This window comes from Pinus tabuliformis, chromosome 2_2 (genome assembly GCF_031772625.1).
Source record: "Pinus tabuliformis cultivar Carrire ecotype Pingquan chromosome 2_2, CPIR1, whole genome shotgun sequence".
Classification (NCBI taxonomy): Eukaryota; Viridiplantae; Streptophyta; class Pinopsida; order Pinales; family Pinaceae; genus Pinus; species Pinus tabuliformis.
Window position 1 is genome coordinate 1,013,220,384 of NC_142300.1, and position 24,995 is coordinate 1,013,245,378.

At 35.2% G+C, this 24,995-nt stretch overlaps 1 protein-coding gene across 9 annotated transcripts in view; it reads left to right on the forward strand.

The window, feature by feature from the left end:
• Positions 1 to 2,130: 2,130 nt before the first annotated feature.
• The window catches only part of LOC149196810 (uncharacterized), a 91,993-nt gene continuing 69,128 nt past the window's right edge, over positions 2,131 to 24,995 (forward strand). The window contains exons 1-4 of one of the 9 annotated variants that reach the window (XM_089405646.1): positions 2,131 to 2,667; positions 3,680 to 3,845; positions 4,250 to 4,555; positions 4,691 to 5,584. In XM_089405646.1, the coding sequence (XP_089261772.1) occupies positions 2,561 to 2,667; positions 3,680 to 3,845; positions 4,250 to 4,555; positions 4,691 to 5,584 (1,473 nt within the window). In that variant the 5' untranslated portion in view covers positions 2,131 to 2,560. The other 8 variants (XM_089405645.1, XM_089405647.1, XM_089405649.1 and 5 more) reach the window with 8 other exon arrangements.

A 24,995-nucleotide genomic window follows, 5' to 3' on the forward strand; every position in this document is an offset into this window, starting at 1 on the left:
GTCTGATGGAACTCATGGTGACAAGACCAATGAGATTGGTTTGAGTTATGATGATAAATCACACCACCAATCTCCACAGCGTAATGATCTTACCATACTGGTGTATAGTAGGTGAAATGGGAATAACATGAGCTTAGAATATTATTGGTGGAATACAAGGCATTTTGAAGTATTGAAAATGAGTGTAAGTTGGGCATGTCATGGATAGTCTTTGAAAGCCTAAAAATACATCTGTGATTATATTAGTTTTAACATGTCGATATGTATTAGCAATATATATGTCTGTAAAATAAATAATGATGAATTACCAAAATTAGATAAAGATGCCACTTTGCAAAACTAACTCTAGATACATTCAATATCTAAACTGCTTACCTAGATAACTGGCGAGTATAGTGGTTGACATCCAGGTATCTCGGTAGATGGAAGCATGTCCATAGAATGAATAGTAGTCCAGTGATTGCAAATGCAAAGTTTATTGTGGTCTCAAGCAACTATATCTTCAAGATATCGAGTGGAAATAAAACTCAACATGGATGGCTTTCTAGTTAGTTTGGAAGTTGTGGATCTAGGGAAACATCCCTCATTAGTTGAAGACATGAGATTGGTCTACTATTGACGTTAAGCAACAGCGTGTGGATGTTGTTCAGTAATTGAATTCAGGAGTTTCAGAGTGAAACTCAAGAATCCAACTTGCCAACTACACCTTTATGTAGGTTATGAGACAACTTGATTGGGTTCACTCCAATTGATTTTGACAATGATTAGAGATGCAAAACTTTGCCAAAAAAGAAGATAACAAGTACTTGTTAAGGGAGGGTGTTGGAGATTTAACTCCTACTAGCCAAATGCATATTGAACTATATTCCTCATCATAAATGCAATTGTTATGTGAGTTTGTTGATTGTAAAATAGTTGGATTTGAGAGATTTAGTCCAACTAAAATAGCCCATATTTTAGTGTTTCGTTGAGATATTTGCCCAACTAATTGATTTGTGTTGTTCACATAATATTCATATCTTAAACCAATACTTGATGTATCTATATGTGTTTCATATAATGGAAATGGTGTTTTGTGTGCAAATATTTTTAAATATATGTATATAGAGAGAGAAAGAACACAATTGTCCTTATCCAATTAATAACTTCTTTCTAATTCAATGTGTCTGTGTCTATAAATAGAGAGAAAGGAGGGAGAGCTTATATCCTATGTATATATGTTTTCTACTTCCCACCAAATATGAAAGGGCATGTATTAACTTTTTAATGTGGAGAATGTGAGTCATAAATAAATAAAATATTTCAATGTAAATTATATATGTGTGTGTGTTTGTTCAAAACCACCACATATATTTTAACTTCAACTATATATTTTAAAATTGTTTTTAAACAAGTATAGATTCATTTTAATTCTAGATCTGCCAAAAGCCTAGAGAAATCAAATCTATTGAAGTGCAAACTTTATTTCAAGTTTTACATTCAGAAAAATATTTACATCTTAAAATATTTGATTTTTTGAATACTTAGTAAATCTAGAATTAAAATAAATATATTCTAATATTTAATCAAACAAACAAAAATATACAAAATAATGCCAAACATTTAATCAAACAAAGAAAAATATGCAAATGCACTTGCCATATTTTCCAGATGCATTTTCCCAACTTTTTTTTCAATAAATGATTTGGGATTTCTTTGGAGTCATGGATTAATGGTTCTAACCACGCCAGACGCCCTATATATATATGCTGTGATCGATAAAACCAATTTTTTTTTCTCATATATATATATATATATATGAGAAAAAAAAATTAGTTTTATCGATCACAGCTCCACCAAAATGGCGTGGAAATGCGTTTTGAAGCCGCATGGTTTTTGGTCCACGGCCATTGGATATCGCGTGGGAAAGGTAGTGGCATCGTGCAAAACTCTCTCACATATCTTCTTTACGAAGTAAAGACTGCTCCCTGAAAGCAACAACTTTATCAGAAATTTGACTTCAGAACCAACATTCTAAGAGGAAGTGGATTTCTGTCTTTTCCCACAACCGAAAACCGTTAGCTTTCTATCATCGCTGATGGTAGTTGTTATGAATGTTCACTGATGCTACAGTCTTATTTTAATTTTCCTTCCTTTATGGGTTATCTTAACGAAAGAAATAATTCCTTTTTCTTTTTCTTTTATGAGGAAACGCAGAGTCTGATTGGAATCCAAGTAGAGTTGGATTCAATGCAAGAATAAAGAGCCAGAGAATGCCATTTGGCAAAGTGGCTTTGGTGGAAATGGAAAGTACTACTTCACAGCCTTATCGCTTCCCTTTACACCTGAGCTCATGGCATGGCAAGAGAGCCCAGGCAGTATTTGGCGACCTATTAAGGCAATCAATAATATCCGATTATCTCATGTTTGTAAAGCCCAATTTCACATGTATATCAAGAGCAGAAGTAATAAACTTGGAGAACCCAATACAGAATCAGAACAATTTACATAAACAGCAAGAAATTGATCATACACAATACAGAATTTGGAGAATTTCTGAGAAGAAAAGAGTAGTATTCTTATGTTTGAGCCCAGCCTGCAAGCTGAGAATGGGGCAGATAGCGTTGTAGTCCAACAGAAGGGCATTTGGATCGGGAAAAACATGAGAAGCCTTGCATTGATACCAAGGTTAGGTTCATTTGTTTATCATGGACTTGGGTTTCTTATTTTTAAATGTATGTTCTGTATTATTCATTGTACTTTTATCGTAATGGCTCCAATTTACATTGTAAAGTGCTAACCCAACTGATAGAAAATCTGCCCCCCTCATTCTTTTTGTTTTCTTGTAGCATTCATTCTGATATTTTATGATTAGGCAGCAGATAGATTATGCATTCGCATTGATACCAATGTTATGCTCATATTTTGATCATGGAGTTGCGTTTCTCTTTATTAATGCGTTTGGAAGTTTTTCATTGGTTTTTTAATTTTGATAGCTTCATTTTTCATTGTAAAGTGCTGACCCATCTAACATAATCTATCTGTTCTACTTTCATTTGGTCTTTATTCTGTTGTTTATTCTGCAAATAAAGTTCACATTTGCATTGGTACCAAGGTTAGTTTCATTTATTTATCTGGAGTGAAGCTTCTTTATGTTCGCTTGTAAGAAAGATTTCATGAATTGGCGTTATGGTTTATGTTTTGTATGTGTGTTACTCATTGTATTCTTATTGTTTTATATTTTACCTCTTTCAATATATTTATTTATCTCAATTTGTTCTGAGATGCAGATAGATTACACGTTTGAATTGATATCAAGGTTAGTTTCATTTTTTAATCATGGAATTGGGTTTCTCCTTGTTCATAAAGTTGGGCTTATGGTCTTTTTTCTGTAAAGTGCTGATCCAACTGATAGAATCTATCATTTTTTAACAAAAATGGTATTTTTTCTGTTGTTTTTGCTGGATACACATTCGCATTGATACCAATGTTAGGTTCATTTGTTCACCGTGGGGGTTGGGTTTCTGTTTCTTCATTTGTAAGAAATCTTTCAGAAACTGGGATTTTACCGATTTTGCTTGTTTTTCATTGTTTTCTTATTTTCATTGCTCCAATTTTCATTGTAAAGCGCTGACCCAGGTAAAGAATCCGTCATTTTTTTTTTGTTTCCTCTTTACTCTGCTGCTTCGACTGCAGACAGATTACGAATTTGCATTGATGAAGGACCATCCTCTTATCCTGCAATGTATACAGAAATGTTTGCTTCACGTGGAAGAAGAAACCACAAGAGATGTGGCATATCTCAGACCTCTACTGGTCATGATTCGTATAGTAATGTTTGGCGTCTTCCCAAAGCTTCTTACCAGGTGAGAAAACTTAACAATAACTGCTACAAACTTTTGACTGTATAGCTGCATAGCTGTTACTTCTGTCTGTCGGAGCTGAATTCTTCTGGATAATTTAAGACTGAAGAACAATCTCATTGTTTTTACCATAATCAATCCAAGAAGTCTGAGAAATGTAAATTCAAGCAAGATATCTCTCAGAAAATGATGCCAAGATTCTACTGAGAACCGAAATGGAACTCAAGTCTATGGGCTGTCTTCTCATTCAATTTCAGTTGTAGGCAAGCATCTTCAGACTTCAGCTGAGGTTGTATAATAGCTTTTCAAGCTTACGGTATTGTTTTCTTTTTCTTAGTATTTTTCCCACCAAGTTTATCCACTGCATATTGTTTCTAATATATGAGTCCTGTGCCCTACCATTTCAGATTCTGAATGATAAAACCAACCTTGAAGTTGTTTGCAAGACCATTAAGGCTTCTGCTCATTCTATTTCTGTATCAAGGACAGTAAAGGAGCTTATTGAGATGGAGTCAAACTATGAATCATTGAAAGCGGAACTTGAATGCTTGAAGAAAGATTTTCAGTGCTTCATAAAACAGTTTGATCCAATCAAGGAGCCACAAAATGGCACTGAAAATACAAATTCAACTCAAGTTTCTTCACAGTTGGAGGATAGTGGACAAAAAACATCATTATCAAGCTATGACCAGAAACCAAATCAAATTCCCAAGGTGAATTGTTTTATGAAGAGGTTTTAGGAGTGCTTTTGGTCTTTTTATAGATATTGTCCACTTCTTTGAGTGTAGCTCTTCTCTGGAATTAAATCAGGTTGTTCTGAGTTGTAACATTTACTACATTTTTTACAGGCTACAGATGCAAAACCTCCTCTCCTAAAAGATGGAAAGACCCACATTCATTTATCCAGCATAAAAAAGGACCCTGTAAGTGCATCTGAGTTAAAGTTACATCAGCCTAAAGAACTCAAGACTAAAATTGCAGTAAGTGTAATTTCACCTGAGCAAGCAGGTACAACACAAAAAAACCTGGACTTATGTTTTCTCAACGATTTGAAAGAAAATAGTGAGTACCTGCAGCTGGAATTGAGATGCCCAACATCAAATTCAGAGGCTATAGAAGGAATCAGGTCTGAGAGAATATGTCAGTCTTCAAGAAGTAAGCAACAAATATCAGGGAGTATGTGTAGTAAGAAGGAAGACCATAGCTCCCCCGAATGGGAATGCTATAGATTTACAAATATGTTAAAAGAAACCAATGCCTGTGCAGAAACATGCCAAGAGCCAATAAGGGTGGAAACAAAGATTGTGGATCTGGCCAAATATGAAGAACAAGGTGACAGATCCACCGGGTATGTTCTTGAAGATTTGAAAAACAGTCTGAAATCCCTAGAAAATGAAAGAAAGAAGATCAATGAGGCCATTCAAGAAATACAAGAAACAAGAGGACCTACTGTTGAGAAAGACAGAGTTCGGCCAGGGCTGAAAACAGATTGTTTAGAGGCCTGTGTTCTTCAGAATTATAACCATGTTTATCAATGTCCAATTTTTGAACACGTGGAGGAAAATTTAGTGCCAACAGAAGACAGAGATGGGGAGTTATTCTTCTCTTTAAACAAGAATCATTGTCACTTGATGTCTGCAAATAGCAATTTAAACTCACAAGAAGGCAGAAGAGATATTAAGGTGGCTCAGCCGAATTCAGAACTTGAACTTCTCAAGGCGCAACTAAGTACAAATAATCAGGTAAGAAAATTAATGACTTGTCACTTGTTGACTGATCTAATTTCTATTGAAAATGCTTTCTTGTATCATGTCTTTATTCATATAGCACAGCTTGCTCAGCTAAGAAATCCAATGACCAGTCTCTGCAAACTTTCCCCTGACAGGTTTCTTTTAGTTTCCTATGTTTACTATTATAGCACAGCCCACTATGTTTCAAAAATATTACATCTATTATAAAGTAAACCTCTAAGAGTGCCTAAAGTCTCCTAACCTTTCATATGCAGTATGTTGCTTGGTTACATATTTTCTTTGGCCATGCCTAGAACACCAAATATTAGGAAGCCAAATGGTATTTTATGCCCAACGTTGAATATTAAACAGCCAAATGGTAGTCTATGCCCTCTAAACTTCCATTTGTTGTCGGAAGATCACAAAAGGAAGTGCTTGTTCTTGCCTATAACTTATTTCTGAGCTCACGCTATGTTTAAAGAAACAAAATATTGATAGGGAGGATATTTTCAATTTGTGGATATCATTATATAAGTTATTCTAGGAGAATATGTAGAAACTCGTTCAGGTCCTTAGAACTTTTGCCTACACTCTAAAGTATCGGTAGATATTGATAAAATTAAAATAAGGTGGTTCAATGCAAGAAGGAATCTTATTCATAATTTCCCAAAACTGAGGAATCAATGAGAGGTCAATCAGACAAATATTTTGAAGTACATTTCCTTCAACCGAAATTAAAACCAGGGCTCAGAGAAAAACGTTTGCAGAGGTTAGAAGGCTTATTATATCCTGGAAATAAGAACAGGGATGCAAAATTTCTTATTTAGAAGAAAAGAAGCAGTTGGTCAGTGACAATTTCCATTATAATCTCTATGTGAAGTATGGAGAGAAGTATTTCTTCATGAAGTCAGACAGAAATTGAGGAGATATAGAAGGGTTTCATCCTTCACACCTTAGGTCAAAGAAATTAGCCCCATCCCTATGGATGACCTATTTACTTTGTAGAAACTACCAGAAGCAGACTAAAATATTTTCGTTCTGACCTATAATTTACGTTTTCCACCTTTTTGTTTAAATAGCAGAAAAATTGCAGTAAGAATTCTGGCAAATGTGGTGAAAAGTCAACGTTTTGTAGAGTTTAGGAGGATTGGCGTTCTTCTTCAACTCCTCTGCTATGTGTACCTTTCTTTCTCTTTTGCAATATCCTCTCCACGGGGAACTCTGGTTCTCCTCACTCTTACGGAGAAGTTTGTGGAGCATATAGCTCCTCATAGGCGGATCCCTTGGTTCTGTTCAAAACCTTGTCAGTACTTGAATTGAAAAGCAAGAAGCCAATGACGAATAAAGCTCTCCAATTGGTCAAGAGATGGGTCAAGATCTCGATGTTGAATAGGCCTCCGAAGTTGGCCGAAGAGAAAGCACTTAGATGTGTTCATCACTTGCTTTGGCTTTCCTTTTGAAACTTGATTAGCGCTTAAGTGACCAAAAAACATTCTATATCATCACTAGCAGTTGTTAAGTTTGAGATAATGAGACAAGGCTATGAAGAAATTCGAGGATTCAAGAGTATGTATTCACTCAATTACATCTATTTTTCAAACATCAAAACAGTGTAAGAAGTTACATTTCAATAACGACATGCATGGAAATTTTATTTGGACTTGTAAAAACAAATTACTTAAGCAAGGTAAATTACAAGACCCAAAAGAACTAATTCCCAAGGTTTGTTCGCCATGGAGTTTCTTCTGGATCAAATCATGACTTTTAATTCAGGAATAAAACTGCTCAAAACACTTAATAAGATAGTAAAACACTAAGGAAGTAGATATTACCTTCTCAGTGACGAGGGAAAAACCCAAAATGTTTACCACTTAAAAACCCGTCAATTCCACACTTTAAGCCAGGTAAACATGCTATAGGATGTATATGCACTTTTCATGATTGAAAAGAGCACATAGCCTTATGTATATGCTACTATGATCACTAGATTACATAAAAACAATCTTGTAAGTCTTGACTAAGTATGAGGGATTTGGTTAGGTTTCAAAATGACAAGAAAGATATGGTCTAAAATCTATTCTAGTGCTACAAATCTGTTGTGCAAGATTTAATTCAAAATATTTCTAAAAGTAAACAACACCCCATGAGAATTTCAAATTACAAGCCACATGTCTAGAAATTCAATTTTTCATAGTTACATGCATTTTCATGATGATCGTAGCAAATCCTCTATTGATTATTTTTTAATTTCAAGCTTGCTCCAAATGTTAACTCCAATTCTCCTTTTCCAAATATAAAAGTTGCTTACCATTTGACCACCCTATCAATGCCCAAATAGATACTCTTCTTCCCCAAGGACCCCTTAGTTGCAATGGGTTATATGAGAAGAGTACAAAAACTAGCATTCAAATAGTGTAGCTCCTCTATAGCATATGAGGCCCCCATATCCCAAATACATACACAATCTTGAGACCAAATTGAACACCAATTCACCAAGAAAGGTTTGATCATTACAACATCGATCCAACATTAGGGTGTAGAAAGTTGGTATCTCACTGTGAATCCTCCTTCTTAGATAGCCTCTTAGGCTCATGCCACTTGTCCATCTCATGAAATATACTAATTATTTTAATTGTTAATTGCATATTATTTACCTATCCATATGTTACTCCATGCACAAGTAATTCTTTTATTTAAAATGCAAAATAGAAATTATTCATCACATCCCAATCTCTTTTCCTATTTTCACTCTTAGATGTTCCCTAGATCCCTTTTTTGTCCCTCGCTGAGTGGTTGCACATGAAAGTGTTATTTTCTATTTAATTAAAACTGATTTTATTTCCATTTAACTCACCCCTTTCTATATGTTTTCCATTTTCAAGAAGTAAATTCCATTTGCGTTTTACCAAACATGTGCATAAGTCTATATGATCAATCAAATCACTCATGCAATTCATTCAATTTCCCATGCTAAACTAAAATCCATATGGAAAAGGATACTTTTTTCGAAAGTTTACATAACCAAATCAAATTTAATACCATGGGTGAGACCAAGTTAACTGAAACCCTTAAAGTATTTGATACAAAGAGCTAGTCATGATCACTACATCTCTTCAAGTACCTTGTGCCAAAAACTTGACATAACTTGTGCAATTCTTTAAGTTCATAATACCAAGGGTTCCATGTCCCTATATGTCCTTCATGTACTACCTATTCGTATGTACCAAGGGTGTAATTTTCCTACATGCCTTTCAAGTGTCATTTTTCAATAATCGGGGATGGTGTTATGGTTAGGACTTAACTAACTCAACTCATTCACCACTGGTGACTACCTCAACCCACCCTTACAACAACATATAACTTCTAAACATAATCATAAAAAATATGTTTCAACCTATTACACAATAGGGAGTCTAATACCTAGGAATAGGCAACCTAGATACCCTCTCCTTGTTGGTACTCATGTCACATCTCATCATACAACCCTTTGCCCACATGTGAGCTTATTTAACAAATGTTTTCCTACCTATACAAACATATAGAGATAACATATCAAATACAATTGTCTAATAATCATGAACAAACAATAAACAATATCATATACATGTCAATCATATATAACTGAACATTATCGCGGACCCACATATCTTGAATCAAACCAAAGTCCATATTCAGCGACAATTCTTCCCAGTGCACTTGACAAACCATCAATAACATTTTATAACATAATATATTTCATTATGTAACGACATATTAATTTATAATATCTCATAGCATCACACAGATATTAAAGCATAAACCATAAAAGATATATGTACACATTAAGCAACAATAACATCAAAGTAGATAAAAGATCTAGATCACATCATCCATAAATGTATCTATCAACCAACCAATTCATTCTTATAACCAAAATGCCCTCAAACAATAACGGTAGATCAATTAAATAAATTCAACACAAAAGAGGGCACTACATATACCTATTTTTCAAGAAACTCCATCTCGAAGTTCGAAAATAAATAAGGAAAATGATGACACATCGTAGTTGCATCCTCCCAAGTAGTTGAATTTGGAATTAACTATCCCACTAAGCCTTTACTTGGTTGACCAAAAGATGTTGGAGTTGTTGATTTCATTGGTCCAACATGTGGATCGATTCAACCTAGAAGGATCCCCTGTTCTACATCTACAAATGAATCAAATTAATAACATGAGAAGGATCTAAGGTATAAAGAAAAAGATAAGACACATGGAAAAATCATGCATAATCATGCATATGATTGTAACGCAAGAGTATAAGCAATTCTTCCTCATCTTTCAATCATCTTAAATGGCCTTGTTACAACAAAATCACCTAGTGATGGTTTGCATTAGGTGTTATATTTTGTTGTAACAAGCCCCAAATATCATGGTGAGAACCTAAGTCACCTGACACAAGGACACAAGACACGGAGTACCCGAAAATACAAGTATCTAACACGTGATACGACGACCCCATAGAACATGACATGAAGGACATGTTATATATTATGTATTAAAAAATATAATATACATTAAAAAATATAAAAAGTTAGTGAATTACACAAAATATTAAATATCTAAAACATTTGCATGATGATGATACAAATTCAATCACACAACTAATGCATATAATTAAAATAGCATTGAATGCAAACACAAACCATCTCTGAACAAAAAATACATCAACAAAGAGGCCCTAAATGGCTTGTACAGTAAAAAAAATAATGTTATAACACATAACTAGTACTATATCAGCAAAATCATTGCCTATGTTGGGATCCTCATCACCAATATCACTCTCTAAGAATTAAAATAAATTAGAAAAATTTTAACTTGTCAAATTGGGACTATGTTTGAGTGATGGGTGCATTTTTACTAGGGTCATGATAGAAGAGTTCAACAACCAATGCCACCAACATTGAGGTACATAGAGGGTTTGGTCCTCTTAATTAAATGCTAGCTCCATACCCTCATACATAACAAACTCCAATGGAAACATTATAATCCCCCCAATACTAAAATTCTGAAAAGTATTAAGTCTGCTAGATTTTGAGTGGGATTTAAAATTCTATTTTCTCCATATGAAATCCAATGAAGCTAAAACCACTCTCAAACATCCCAAGTCAATTATTAGTAATGTTAAAAATTTAAGTGAAAGTATGAAAATTAAAGATAAAGGAGAATGCCACTTTTACTTTAAGAATTTAACATTACCATTAATAGCATTAGTAGGGTCTGGACAAATCCACTTCTCAACACTTGGAATCCCTTCTAACATTGCTTAATTTCCCTTATTTGCACTCCAAAACCTTTGCAACCTCTAAATCTATGACTGAATTGTGTGAGAATGAGGCAATAAATCAATTTTGAGATGTCTTTTTCACAGGACACGTGTCTAAATTTTGGGACACTAGTAGGGCTCATGTCCTACACAAGTCAAACTCATGTCCAATGAATAGGACACGAGTCAAACTCATGTCAAACATGTGTCAGCCAGGTGTCGTGTCCAACACAAAAGATTCGAGACATGAGGGGGGGAGGAGGGGGAGACATGTTAGGTGACTTAGGTGAGAACTTGGTTGCCTTGTTACATTTAATCGAATACTTTTGTGGTCTAACTCCCAATTACAATTTGTCTACTTCTTTCTAACTTTTATCTATTCTATGTGCATCAACACAACTTTCCTATCTATCTTGAAATTCTTTCAACCTTTCTTAAATTTTACATTTCCAATTTCATTTCATGAATCATTTGTGTCCAATTAGAACTCTATCTTCAAGTTTGTCCCAACTAGGAGGAGCTTTATAGGGCCTTTCATATAAAACCTAAAAAGTTGTCATCTTAATCAAACTTTGATAATTGTTATTATATGAAAATTTCATAAGTAAATCCTCTTCTCAATGATTCTATCAATGCATTGCATACATACACAACATGTCCTATATCAATTGATTTACTTGTTTTGTTTATCCATTTGTTTTAGGATGATATGAAACAAATGTATAGGCAAAAACCTTCCTATAAGTATTGAACTTATATATGAAATTATCTTTTTAGTAATGCCATGTAGTCTCCTATCTCATTTATAAAAAAATGTGTTATTTTTTGTGCTTGGCAGGTATTCTTTACTTGTTAAAAATGCAAACTCTTTGTTAAAATGTCTTCTTGATGTCATTGGAAATCCCACAAAGGATTCCATCAAAATAACTTCCTATTTCAATTTAGTTATTGTATATGGCGCCAATAACCCTGGTAGATTCTAATGATCAACCTTTACTTATAAACATTCTAGGCATCTGACAACGTAACCTATTGTGTCTTTCTTCATTCCACCCTAAAAGAATAGCAATTTTAGATTTGCATACATACTTTTCGCTCCAAGATGAGCCATATGACTATCCTCTGTGCTTCTTTCGGTACCATGATACAAACTTCTTCATTTGGAGGCACGTAAACCCTTCTATGGAATCTTAATAATCCATGATCATCCAAAGTATATCCTCATACTTGGAATTCTCATTTCTTCATTTTCTAATTTTGTATTTAATTTTGCATGCCACGGATAGCTTTTTTGTAATTTTAGTATATTTTCACTAGCATTCTTCTATAAAGGTACCATTGAGGAGATCTCAGGACTTATACTCAAGGCATCTTTTAACTTATTTAGTTTCCCTTTGATATATGTTACATCAAAATCATAGTTAACCAATAGTTATATGTTACGTTAAAATCATAGTTAACTAATAGTTATGACCATCTTCTCTATCTAACATTCAAATTACTTTGTGTACATACACATTGAAGTCCATTAATAATGGTCGATCTTCAATTCACAATTTCTTTTAACCAAGAAATATCTCCAAATTCTCAATGTTACCACACAATCCCACACCCAAGGATGAAAAATCCTAATGTCTAGATGGAGATGTGAAACTAGGAAGATATCTGCTACCAACTCAGCATCACTCCTCTGCACTTTAGACAAGGGGTAAACCTAAGTCAAGAGGAGCTTCCTTATCATTACTAGGCTATGTTCATGTAGTGTAGAGTGGGAGTAAAGAGAACTTAACAACATCAACACATGAAATGGAAAAGTTTAAAAGTTTGGGTGATGAATAAAAGAGATACAATGCCTTATTATTTGGGCTAAGGAGTCACAGATGCAATCTAAGAGGGCATTCTATTAAGGATTAGCAAGCAAGGGATATCAAGATGAGAAGGAATGGGCTTCACAATAAGAGGTCCACAACCAAATTAAGTGTAGAAGTAGTTAAGAATTCACTCGCCATAGGAGTTTTAAGGCTTTCAACCAATTTATATCTTGGATGAGAGGTAAGTTCTCACTCACAATATGAGATCTAAGGCTTTAGCTCCTCTTCCAGAAAAATACTCCTAGTCTTGACTTTGACATTCTCAACCTACAATCACACGTATAGTAGAGTTGCACCTAGAACATTACCCCACATAAAATATTGTACAAATATAAAATCACAACATCAAATAATAATTTACCTTATTCCATAAGCTTCAAGAAAATAATTCGCAAGCTTCTTCATTCCCAAATTTCCCAAATACGAAATGGAGAGAGAAAACCTTTTTATAGGTTTTAGCTGGACTCTCCTCTATAATAATATATAATATTTCCTAAGAAAATATTAAAATATTTACAATAACCACCTATGTGGGCATATTAGGTCAAAATCCCATGGTAAAGTGCTTGGATACAATGTTCTAGGTGATTGTAATTCCACATGCCTCCTTCCTCCATCTTCATCTTCATGTTGAGGAAAAATTTGAGTGTCATTTTTCCTCCTCATGTGCAAGGCACTCTCCAAGAGATAACTAGCTCCAAAACTTGATCAAATAGCTACAATAAATTTCCATAAGGTGTGCATGCATGCCAAGGGTAAAGCTCTATGATGAGGGTGTTATAATAGAAATAACCACCTCCAAATAATATTGCTTGGTCAAATGAGTAGGGTGAATTTGAGTTGTTTTCCATGTGTAAAGCTCCGAACATGAGGGTGATCTAGATAAGCATGCAAATGCCAAGTGTTTTCATTATTGAACTCTTCTAGGATCTTTTTTTATCAAGAAAACTTTAAACAACCCCCTTTAGCAAGTGAGCCCTCGTTTCTTGTGTTTTTTGTGGAAAACTTTGAATAAAATAATTGTGAAATGATCCTTGAACAAGTGGACCCTAGGAAGTGTTGAAATATGTAATTAGGTTCGACCTCCACAATGACACATGTAATCATGTTTTATGTATGTAATGTAATGAGAAAAATAAATTTATTATTGTTGATCTTGAGGCATGGACTTCATGCTCAAGGAAATTTATTTTTAGGTCAAGCTCCCATTGGGAGCTCCTAGGGCTTGTCATTGAGTCTACAAGTCATTAAGTCATTTTCATGTATGAAAGACCCATTTGGGGCATGTTACATATTGTAATAAAAAATACTTGAGTCAAAGATAGAGTAAAAAATACCCTCCAAGACCTCGTCTATGTGCTACAATCAAATCAACCTCCAAAAGAAGCAAGTCGACCTATCAAGAGGACATTTTGGCCTAGGAATGATGTCAAGACAGCCTATTAGCATGGTAGAGGAGCTTATATATTGGAGGACTCAGACTTATTCAAGAGATCATCCATCAAGTATCCACGCCAAGGAAATAAGTGTGAATAGGAAAGAAAGAGAGATTCTTGAGCAACGAAGAGAAGGAAGAAGAAGATCAAAGTCTTCTAGCATAGTTTTTTTGAGAATTTAAGGGAATTTTATTTATTACAAATTCTCTTACTTGAGTACTACTTGTGTACATCTTCTTATATTATCTTAGATCATTATTATTGGGTGTGTTCAGTACATCAAATAACAACCAAAACAATAAGATAGTGACACAATGTTTAGGCTTTCAAGCCAGGGCTAAAACCCCTCATCTTGAGGGGAAAACCCGCAAACCTCTTCTTATAGATTCTTCCTAGATGAGTATATTGACCTTGAAAAAGAATCTTTACATTGGCATGCCTCTCTTGAACAGAGACACAATCATCCTCCTCCTCATTATCCTGCACCATGTATCGCCATGACAAGTAGCATCATTGAGATCTTTGTACCATCGAGATCACTGCATCACTGTTGAGAACACCCGAGATAGTAACATTGTGGAACTCGAGACTGTGGTGAACACCGAGAAGTGCAGTCCCAAAATTCATCTCTGTGAAGAGGCCGAGATACATCCCTGTGGAGAGGTCGAGATACATTCTTGTGGAGAGGTCGAGATACATTCTTGTGGAGAGACCGAGACTCATTTCTGTGGAGAGGTTGAGACTATGGAGGAGACCCAAAATGACATACATGTTTAAGGCATCCGATAATTACAGGACCACCGAGAATTGTAGGAGAAATTCTGAACTATGTATTTGTGTATTGACCCTAGGTTCCTTTATATAGTAGTCGATGCCTATAAATAAGCTGACCTGAACTTGATGAACCATTGTGTCTCCATAATAATAAATATTAAATCTGACATGACTTTCATCCAATAGCAAGCCGACATTCCATTCTTCATATTCGTTGAAGCTTATTGAGGAGGATGATTGTGCTCATAAGGAGGACTTCTTGACTTTACATTGACTTCATAATAATTATACAAATCCTAAGATACATCAAGAAGAAGTCTCTATCCTAGATAAAATTAATCTTGCTCATGAAACCCATGATGCAAGGAACTACAATAAATACATTTTATTCTTCTTTGATAATGACAAGATATTATGAAGAACGAACCTAGTTACATTCTACAACACTCCCTCTTAACTAGGGAGGTATTCATAATGACACCAGGTCACACTCAATCACTTGAAGAGATCTCATAAGAATTGGATTGGTAACCTCTGTTATAGCATCATAATGACCAACATTGTTTCCACAACAAGGCCTTGACTAATAGCTCTATCTCTCATTAGATTAGAGCAAACACAATGTTGGAGAGACAATGACTATAGATGCTCTCATCATTGTCTCTCAAGGTACACACCCACCCAAGTGTTCACTTGAGTATGTCCTTCTAGGACTATTCTTCTATTGGGTTCCCAACCCTCAAAGGATATTGGTCCTCTTTCCTACTCTTGTCTTGGATGCCCTACACATCCTCAAAGAGAATCAGATTCTAGATGATTACCCAATCCTCCATTCTTTCTTCCCAGGTGAAGACAAGAATGTTGTGTCCATCATGTGTCTACATTTCCATTCATGGCCTTCACTAAGACTTACAATTGTTAGTCTTGTTCTAGTGCATGAAACATGAAATGGAAAAACACATCTATCACTCCCTTTTAATCAGGAGTGACCCAATCCAGGCTCCCTCTTAATTAGGGATTTGTCAGAGCTCCCTCTTAAAAAGGGACTCTCCTTTCCATCAGTAGCTTCTTCTTCATGGGTCTTTCAGCTGCTTGATTAAATTCTTTCCTTGATGTCATGAAATTTAGTTGAGCTTCTTCCTTGTAGGGCATTGGCTATCAATCACTTTCCTTCTTGGTTCGTCATGTCATTTATTTCTTCATGGAAAGTGGCCTTCTTGGTACATTTCTGGAACCTTCTTCATTTGGCTACTTCTTTTTCTTCATGCTTCTTTCAATAAATTCCATCCACCACATGAATGCTAGTTGTTCTTGTGCTTACAACTCTTTTTCTAGTAGCCCTACATGAACTCATCTAGACATTATTCAATAAATCAATGCATAACATTAAATCAAATCGCACCTTTTTGAGATGTCTCTTTATGATGAAATATTTCTGTAGGTATCAATATCATGCATACACATTTCACATTTCCCAAAGATATATGTTGTCAAGGGTTTATATCTTTTCCAGACTTCCATTAGAGTCTTCATATCTTTCCGGGAGATTTCCTAGTCAGCTATTCTTGGTATTTGGATGTTGATTGCTTTCATCATGGTTGCATAGCTCACGATCTCTTCCTTTCTCACACATTTCATTATTTGGGGTTTTTAATTAGAGTTATGTAATCGTAGTCAGCCACCTCATACTTTATATGAGGACATATTATGTTGATTTCATCTAATGTGACTTATGCTTTTCTGCATCCTTTCAGAGGAGGAGATCATTTTCCCCCGATCATACTTCTTAAGATAGAAATAATGATCCATATTATTTACAACCATACGACGTGACATTATAAAATTTAAGCATAAATATGCATACCTTATTTTACCACTAGGTTATCTAGGCTCCTTCCAACGGCTTTCTTGATTGAAGTGACTTCAACCCCTTGATCTGCTTCTTTTCTTATGTCACCATGACATCATCCATGAATTCCATGAGTTGGAGTTCTTGATGAAACACTTGCTTTCTCTCTAGATTAGTGAATCCTCTGATTAGGATTCTATCAAAGAATCTTGAGGATCTTGTATATCCTCATCTGGCAAATGTTTCCTTTTGACTTGATGTATGATGAGACTTGTCCTAGATGACTTCTTTCTTTCCTTTAATTTCTAATTAGGTTTCCAAGAGTTATGTCCTTCATGTTTGACTGCCATGGATTTTGTTCTTCATGATTCCTGTGGTGATGCCATGAGCTCTTTCTCCTAATGCTTTCATGATGCTACGATGCATCTTAATCTTATGGTCATATATAAAGATTTAGGAACTTATGTTAGGACCCCTTTTTGTGAGATATTTGTTGTTCCCTCTTTCTTTGGCCCTTTTCTTCAGCTTCCTCCATAATTCCGGTGATATGAGCTTCTTTCCACATTCTTTCTGTAGCATTGAATCTTATATTGTCTTTCTCTGTCTAGCATAGAGACCACGGATTGTTGAATGAAGTAACCTTCTTCTTATCATCTTTCCTAGATCTCCCAATTGATATCTCATGAAGATATTCCTTTGTTCTTAGATACCATTTCTTTTGTGTAGGTCTAAGTGATGTGAACTTATTTACTACAATTTCAGAGAATATATCTTCTAGCATTTCATATATCTCTTTATGTCTCCTGTTCTGCTACATAGTCATGGGAAGAACTTTGAGTGATTTCATATGAATCCTATGAGTTTCTTGATGCATTCAAGCACTGCTTGACCTTTAGAGACCTTTCCATAGACATCAATGACTTCTCTTTTCTATGAGGATTATGACAATCCTCCTTATTCTATGCAAGGACCTTTTTCATGAGGACTATGACTTTCCTCCAGTATTTCTATTTCCTTGCAAAACAAAGTCATTAAACCAAAAATTGATTAAACATGAAAGATACTTACTTGGCATGTGAAGAGGAGATCTTCACCTTGATGCTTCCTTTGCTTGAGCTGCCCATCACTAGTATCCTTTTATCAAGACTTCCTTGGAGACCTTCTAGCACCATGACATTAGTGATCTTGACATTACTGAAACTGCTTCGTGACCTTGAGATCATTTTGACTCCTAATTCATCTTTAAGGTATTTGAGCATATTGTTGACATGCTAGTGATACTGCTATCCCACAAGTGGAATTTATCACACACAGTATTCCTCAGAGTGCATCAGAAAACGCCTACATCAAGCATTATCCAAACTATGATAGTGATATAGGGAGACTTAAGTTCTAATCTGAGCATCATGTTGTTCAAGGTCCGAGACTGTGACAAGTATATTGTTATGACACTATACCGAGACACTGATGTCTTTGTGTAGAGAGGCACTGTATAGAGAGACTTCCTGCCTTCTTTTCCCGAGTTTCTGAAAGTATAATTTATGCCTAGACAAATAACAATTGTCTCCTTATGTCGAGGACTTGTATGGAATTATCCAAATGATGGAATTTTACCCGAGATCCTCAATAAATAAGCATCATGAGTAGTATTGGGATCACCATGCTTATGTAATACTTCATCAAACTGTATTTCATTATGGAGAATATTTGAATAACCATTTCATCAAATTGTGGATATAGTTTTGCTGATTAGACATCGTTGTAAGTGAGGATATGTGCATAAGTCGAGATAGAGTGAAACCTTGTTAGGTTCGCACTAAGATATGTCATCCAATTATAAAGGTCCACATTGTAGTCACGAGATAATGTAGTATTGCTAAGATTATCAAACCAAGATCTTCACCATAATCTTGAAATAGTGCCAAGAGAGAGACTGTGATTTCACAGCGAGATCATATCACCTAATATGCACCAACTTCCTTTCTATGACTTGATTCGAGAGGGTTGACCATCTTTGTGAAATGTATGCCGAGATGATAATGCCATAAGAGGATTGATCCTTACATTAGGTGTCCTAATATCATTGTATTGACTGCCCTTGACTGAACCATAGCTCTGATACCATGTTGAGAATTTAAGGGAATTTTATTTATTACAAATTATCTTACTTGATTACTACTTGTGTACATCTTCTTATATTATCTTAGATCCTTATTATAGTGTGTGTTCAGTGAATCAAATAGAAACCAAAACATTAAGACAATGACACAATGTTTAGGCTTCCAAGCCAAGGCTAAAACCCCTCCTCTTGAGGGGAAAACCCACAAACCTCTTCTTATAGATTCTTCCTAGATTAGTATACTGACCTTGACAAAGACTCTTTACATTGGCATGCCTCTCTTGAATGGAGACACAGTCATCTTCCTCCTCATTATCCTGCACCATGTATTTCCATGACAAGTAACATCACTAAGATCTTTGTACCATAGAGATCACTACATCACTATTGAGAACACCCGAGATAGTAACATTGTGGAACTCGGGACTGTGGTGACCACTGAGAAGTGCAGTCCCCAAATTCATCTATGTGAAGAGGCCGAGATATATCCCTGTGGAGAGGCTGAGATACATTCATGTGGAGAGGCCGAGATACATTCCTGTGGAGAGGTCGAGACTCATTTATGTGGAGAGGCCGAGATTCATTTATGTGGAGAGGCTGAGATTGTGGTGGAGACCAGAAATTATAGACCTGTTTAAGGCACATGAGAATTATAAGACCACCGATAATTGCAAGAGAAAGTCTGAACTGTGTATCTGTGGAGTGACCCTAGGCTCCTTTATATAGTAGTAAATTCCTATAAATAAGCCGACCTGAACTCGATGAATCGTTGTGTCTCCATAATCATAAATATTAGAGCCGACATGTCATTCTTCATATTCATTGAATCTTATTGAGGAGGATGACTGTGCTCATAAGGAGGACTTCTTGAATTTACATTGAATTCATAATAATTATACAAATCCTAAGAGACATCAAGAAGAAGCCTTTGTCCTAGAATAAAATCATCTTTCTCATGAAACCCATGATGAAATGAATTACAATAAATGCATTTTATTCTTGTTTGATAATTACAAGATATTATGAAGATCGAACCTAGTTACATTATACAACAAGTTTTTGGGTCATTCATGTTACACATGTGATTGCAGCTAGGGTTTCTGTAGTAAGGTATTGTAGATCTTGAAGAAGCCGAGATATAGCCCAAAAAAGGAGTATTTTTGCTAGCTGAATTCACAAGAAGAAGCATCCAAGATAAGTGAAGGAGAGAAAATATTAAAAAATTAGAAAGGCGGAAAGATTTTCTTATTCTTGATAATTACTTGTGATGTTTCTTATTATTACAATTCTTTATATCTTCTTTCTTTTAGTTCATCAAGAAATTACCAAAGTAGCAACACATAAAACAATAGACACTAGATGTAGGCACTATGCCAGGGAAAAACCCCCCTCGAGGGGAAAACCCAGTCAAGAAATTCTTCATTTCAATAGTATTATCTGATACTCTTCACCCTAGACCAAGACTAGACCTTCCCTCCACACCAAGTCAGCCTTCCAGTTCGTTGACCCTTCCAACAACTTCTACTAGGCAGCAACTTCTGGCAACTGATGGCTTCCGGCAACAACGAAGCTTAGGAAACTTTGATCTCCCAATCTAGACCATGAAACAAAGAGAGAGAGGCACCAAAATTTTTATTTTTCCTTTCTCCTTAGACTTCCCAAAACTCGCATTCACTTCGTCTTCCCAACAACAAACTTCACACTTCTTCCTAGTTACAAGAGAACTTCGCACTTTTTCGTAGCTACAAGAGAGATCGAACTTTTGTGTGTGAATGATGCTACAAATGAATTCGATGATCTTGTATTTATAGGCTCCATGTGAGGTTGAAGAGAGTCCTTAGGCCGACTTAGTCTTCTTTGAGGCAAACATGGTGTGGAGGTTACATAAATCATATTTGACTCAATACTTAACCTTTTTACATGATTCAAAAGCCCAAGAAGGGTCTCTTTAAAAGTACAATAATTTTGTTGACTCATAATAAAGCCTAGAAGTCCTCAATGGGGACTTTGACCTAAAACATGGTGACCCAAGCATGAAACCCATGCTTTAATAAGTCACAATAATAATTAAAAGAATTATTTTCTTTATTCTTTTGACAAGTACATTACATGATGACTCAATTACATTACATGATGACTCAAGTACATTAATGAAGACCGAACATAGTTACATTTTCCAGCACTCCCTCTTAACTAGGGAGGTATTCATAATGTACAAATACAATGGAAGATCTCAAACTATATGAACCATGAAGAACATTAGGCACCACAATGCCATGGACTAGATTCTTGAGCAGGGCAATCTATCCAATGGTCTCTCAACAATTTAGGCACCGCAATTCCACAGACTAGATTCCTGAGTAGGGAAATCTATCCATGTGGTCTCTCAATAATTTAGGCACCACAATTCCATGGTCTAGATTCTTGACTAGGGAAACTTATCCAAGTGGGAATAAGATGGACTCAAGCTTTCATCCCCTCTAGGTACCATCAGGCTTACTTGCCAACCATCAACCTAAAAATCTAGGTGTGTATCCAAAACAGAGCTCAATAACCAACACTACCTTTCCAACTTTGGGACCTAGACATGAACACAAAGTTTCAGCAAGATTTCCTCCTAGGAAATGCTTCACTCATAAAACCTCAACACCCCTTGATCCAACAAATTAGGGCTGACCAATCTCTCCCAATCAAACTGATTGGTAACCAACATGCTATCAAAATCTTCGAGAGATTTACATGTACAAACACAACCCCAATCAATAATATACTTTCACATGTACATAATCACATACAAACCTTCGGGGTTGTTCTAGATGTTGCTCCTCAACTCAGTAGGGCTATCAATCGAATATTTGATAGAATATTCTTCAATTATATATTTTTCTTTCCTACTTCTTATGCAAACAACATATCCTCCAAAATTTCATTCTTCAATTAAAACCAAGCTATGCCCTCCCTCTCAACCAGGAAGCATCTCTTCATCCAGACTCCCTCTTTATCTTAGGGGTATCTCCTCTATTGATGCTTCCCTAGGGAGATCAACTTATTCTTTTCATCATCAGAGAATCTTTCATGGCTTCCAACCATTCTATTAGATTTATTATCATCCTCATCATGCTTGTCGCATCGAGCACATTCACTAAGTTAAAGATTGTGTACCTACACAACTTAGATAAAAGTACAACCAAATCTATAGAAGCATGAAGTTAGCCATATCAGAATCATGGAAGCATTTCAACTTTATACATATCAGATACCTAGACTTAATTACAAGCAAGAGACATGTACCCTTCAACATCATCTTGCTAGGGGCTTTGTCATAAACCCTAGACTAATTCATAATAACTTTCATTCTATCTAGGGTTTCAATGTGTCTTCCAAAGGTATGACATACCTTCCTACAGCATATAGTAAACCCTAGGAATAATTTAGACAAATATAAAGCATCTAACGACCTTTGAAAATTCATATGTGAGACTTCTTACTAGGGTTTCATACAAAGGAATCAATCAAAACCAATCACAACTTAATCACTAGCATGACCAAATTCCACTAGGGTTATTTGCAAACCCTAGATTTTTGATCAACCATCAATCCCAACCAAAAACCTAGATTTCAACAATCTTACACAAATATCAAATTATCATATAGTCATCATACATCAGAGATTTCTACTTCTACTAAGGTTCAACTCCAAAACCCTAGAATCCCATTTTCACAATCTCAACAATCATTATATAAATAGATCTCAGATTGTTATATCACACATACTAGACAATTTAACTACTACTAGGGTTTAGTTGCAAAACCCTAAATTTCCAAATATCATCATCCTAGAATCTCATACAAGGACTTCCATTAAATCCTAAGACTTATGACCATCAATAACTAGGTCAACACACAAATCTAGAAATTCATAACCATGCATAAGCATATAATATGTCTGATAACATTAATACATCCGATTAAGACCAAGATAGGGTTTCAAACAAAAGGACATATCTATATATGCCTATATTTCATCATCATGAAAGACACTTCATATCATGTGTTAGTCAACCCCAACTTCACAATGATCAATAAGAATTATAAACACAACAATCTTGATAATACTAGAGTTTGATCATATAAACACACCCATATGAAGGAGATCATTTCTAAGACATTGAAAGGGTCTTTCTCTCATATTCCACCAAACCCTAATGAGTTAGGGTTTCAATGTAGAAGCATAGAAAACCCAACATTAGCAAACCAATGTTGCACGAAGCGGGGATGAAACGGGGACAATTTTTGGAAGCGGGGACGCGGAAGCGTCATTTTCCAAAAATCTAGGAAGCGAAGTGTTTGCTATATATATATATATATATATATATATATATATATATATATATGTATGTATGTATGTATGTATGTATGTATGTATGTATGTATGTATGTATGTATGTATGTATGTATATTTATATTTATATTTTTTTGCATTTATACTCAAAACAAACATCCCAAATACCAAATTAGTTGTAGAAGACATGAAAACATGCATATTTTTGCATAAATCAAGATAGATATAGCATCCATTGTACATTAATGATTAATTATTTGAGCATCAACCATTTAGATGCATCAACCATCTAGAATCTAGATTCTTCTCATCTTGTCTAGCCTTTGCCACTACCTCGATTGTCTAGGGATATTAGTCAACATTGCCCAATTTTGATCAAACTACCTAATTCAAGACTTAAAATATGGTAGAAAAAGCTTAACATGCTTGATAGATGATTTTGACTTGATTGAAAGGTAATTTTTTGCTAAGGGCGTGACAAAGGAGTTCAACAATTAACACAACCAACACTAGGGTACATATAGGGCTTGGTGCTCTTGATTAAATGCTACTCGCATACCTTCATACTTGATATAATCTAATGAAATGCCACAATTCCATCGATCCTGAATTCCTGAAAACTATTAAGTCTGCTGAATTTTGAATAGGATATGAAATTCTATTTTCTCTATATGAAGTCCAATGAGGCTGGAACCACTCTCAAACATCCTGAGTCATTTCATGGTAATGTTAAAAATTTAAGTAAAAGGATGAAAATAAAAAATAAAGGAGAATGTCACTTTTACTTTAAGAATTTAGCATTACCATGAGGGAGTATCTGCTATATTTATATTTATTTTATATTTTTTTTCCTTCATTCCTCACCCTAACCCAAGGTGGACCCACCCCCAATATGCAAACTCACCTAAAATTTTAAAAAAAAAAATCGATTTTCTAAATTGCGCGGAGCTTTTTCCGGAAGCGTGTACGGAACCATACACTTTTCCCTCCGAAGCGTCGCGCTTCGTATGGCCGAAGCGTAGTATGAAGCGCACTTCGGAGGGATGCTTCCGAAATTTCCAGGAAGCGTCCAAAATAGGCGGAACCGCATTTCCAAATTTTGGAGTCGCGCTTCCAGGGATGCTTCATGTACGAATCCATATGGGACGCGCTTCAGGCATTAGATCCGGGGAGATTTTAGACCTTATCATTTAACCCTAACAACTTAGGTTTTCCTAATCACACCAAAATCCCAAACATGAAATTATCAATAAAAACTTCAAAAAACATTTCACAATATCCCTAAGCAGTTTAGGGTTTTAGACATTCACATTAGCATACCCTTCAGTTAGGGTTTTCCAGAACATGTCAAGATTCTATAGAACCAGTTAAGAATATGAGTGCTGTGGGTAGATTTATCAAGAGATGAATCACCCAAAACAAAAATCATTATGATTCAATATAGCTAGACATAACAATGTTAGTAATATATTATCAAATGAATAATCCTTTCAATATAAAGAAATCAATGTATTTAAAGCATACCTTTGTTCCTTGACCAACCTTGTCTTGAGAGATCCTCCTTCATACTCCTTGCAGATGTTTTTCCTAATCAAGACAATAGAGGGAGAATGGTGATTAGTATTTAATATAATCAAAACTAAATGAATACATGAACCAAAACTGAAAGGAAATGAGATACTTATCTTTGGGAGTTGTTGGGGGCTCCCTCCAAAGCTTGAGGGATACCT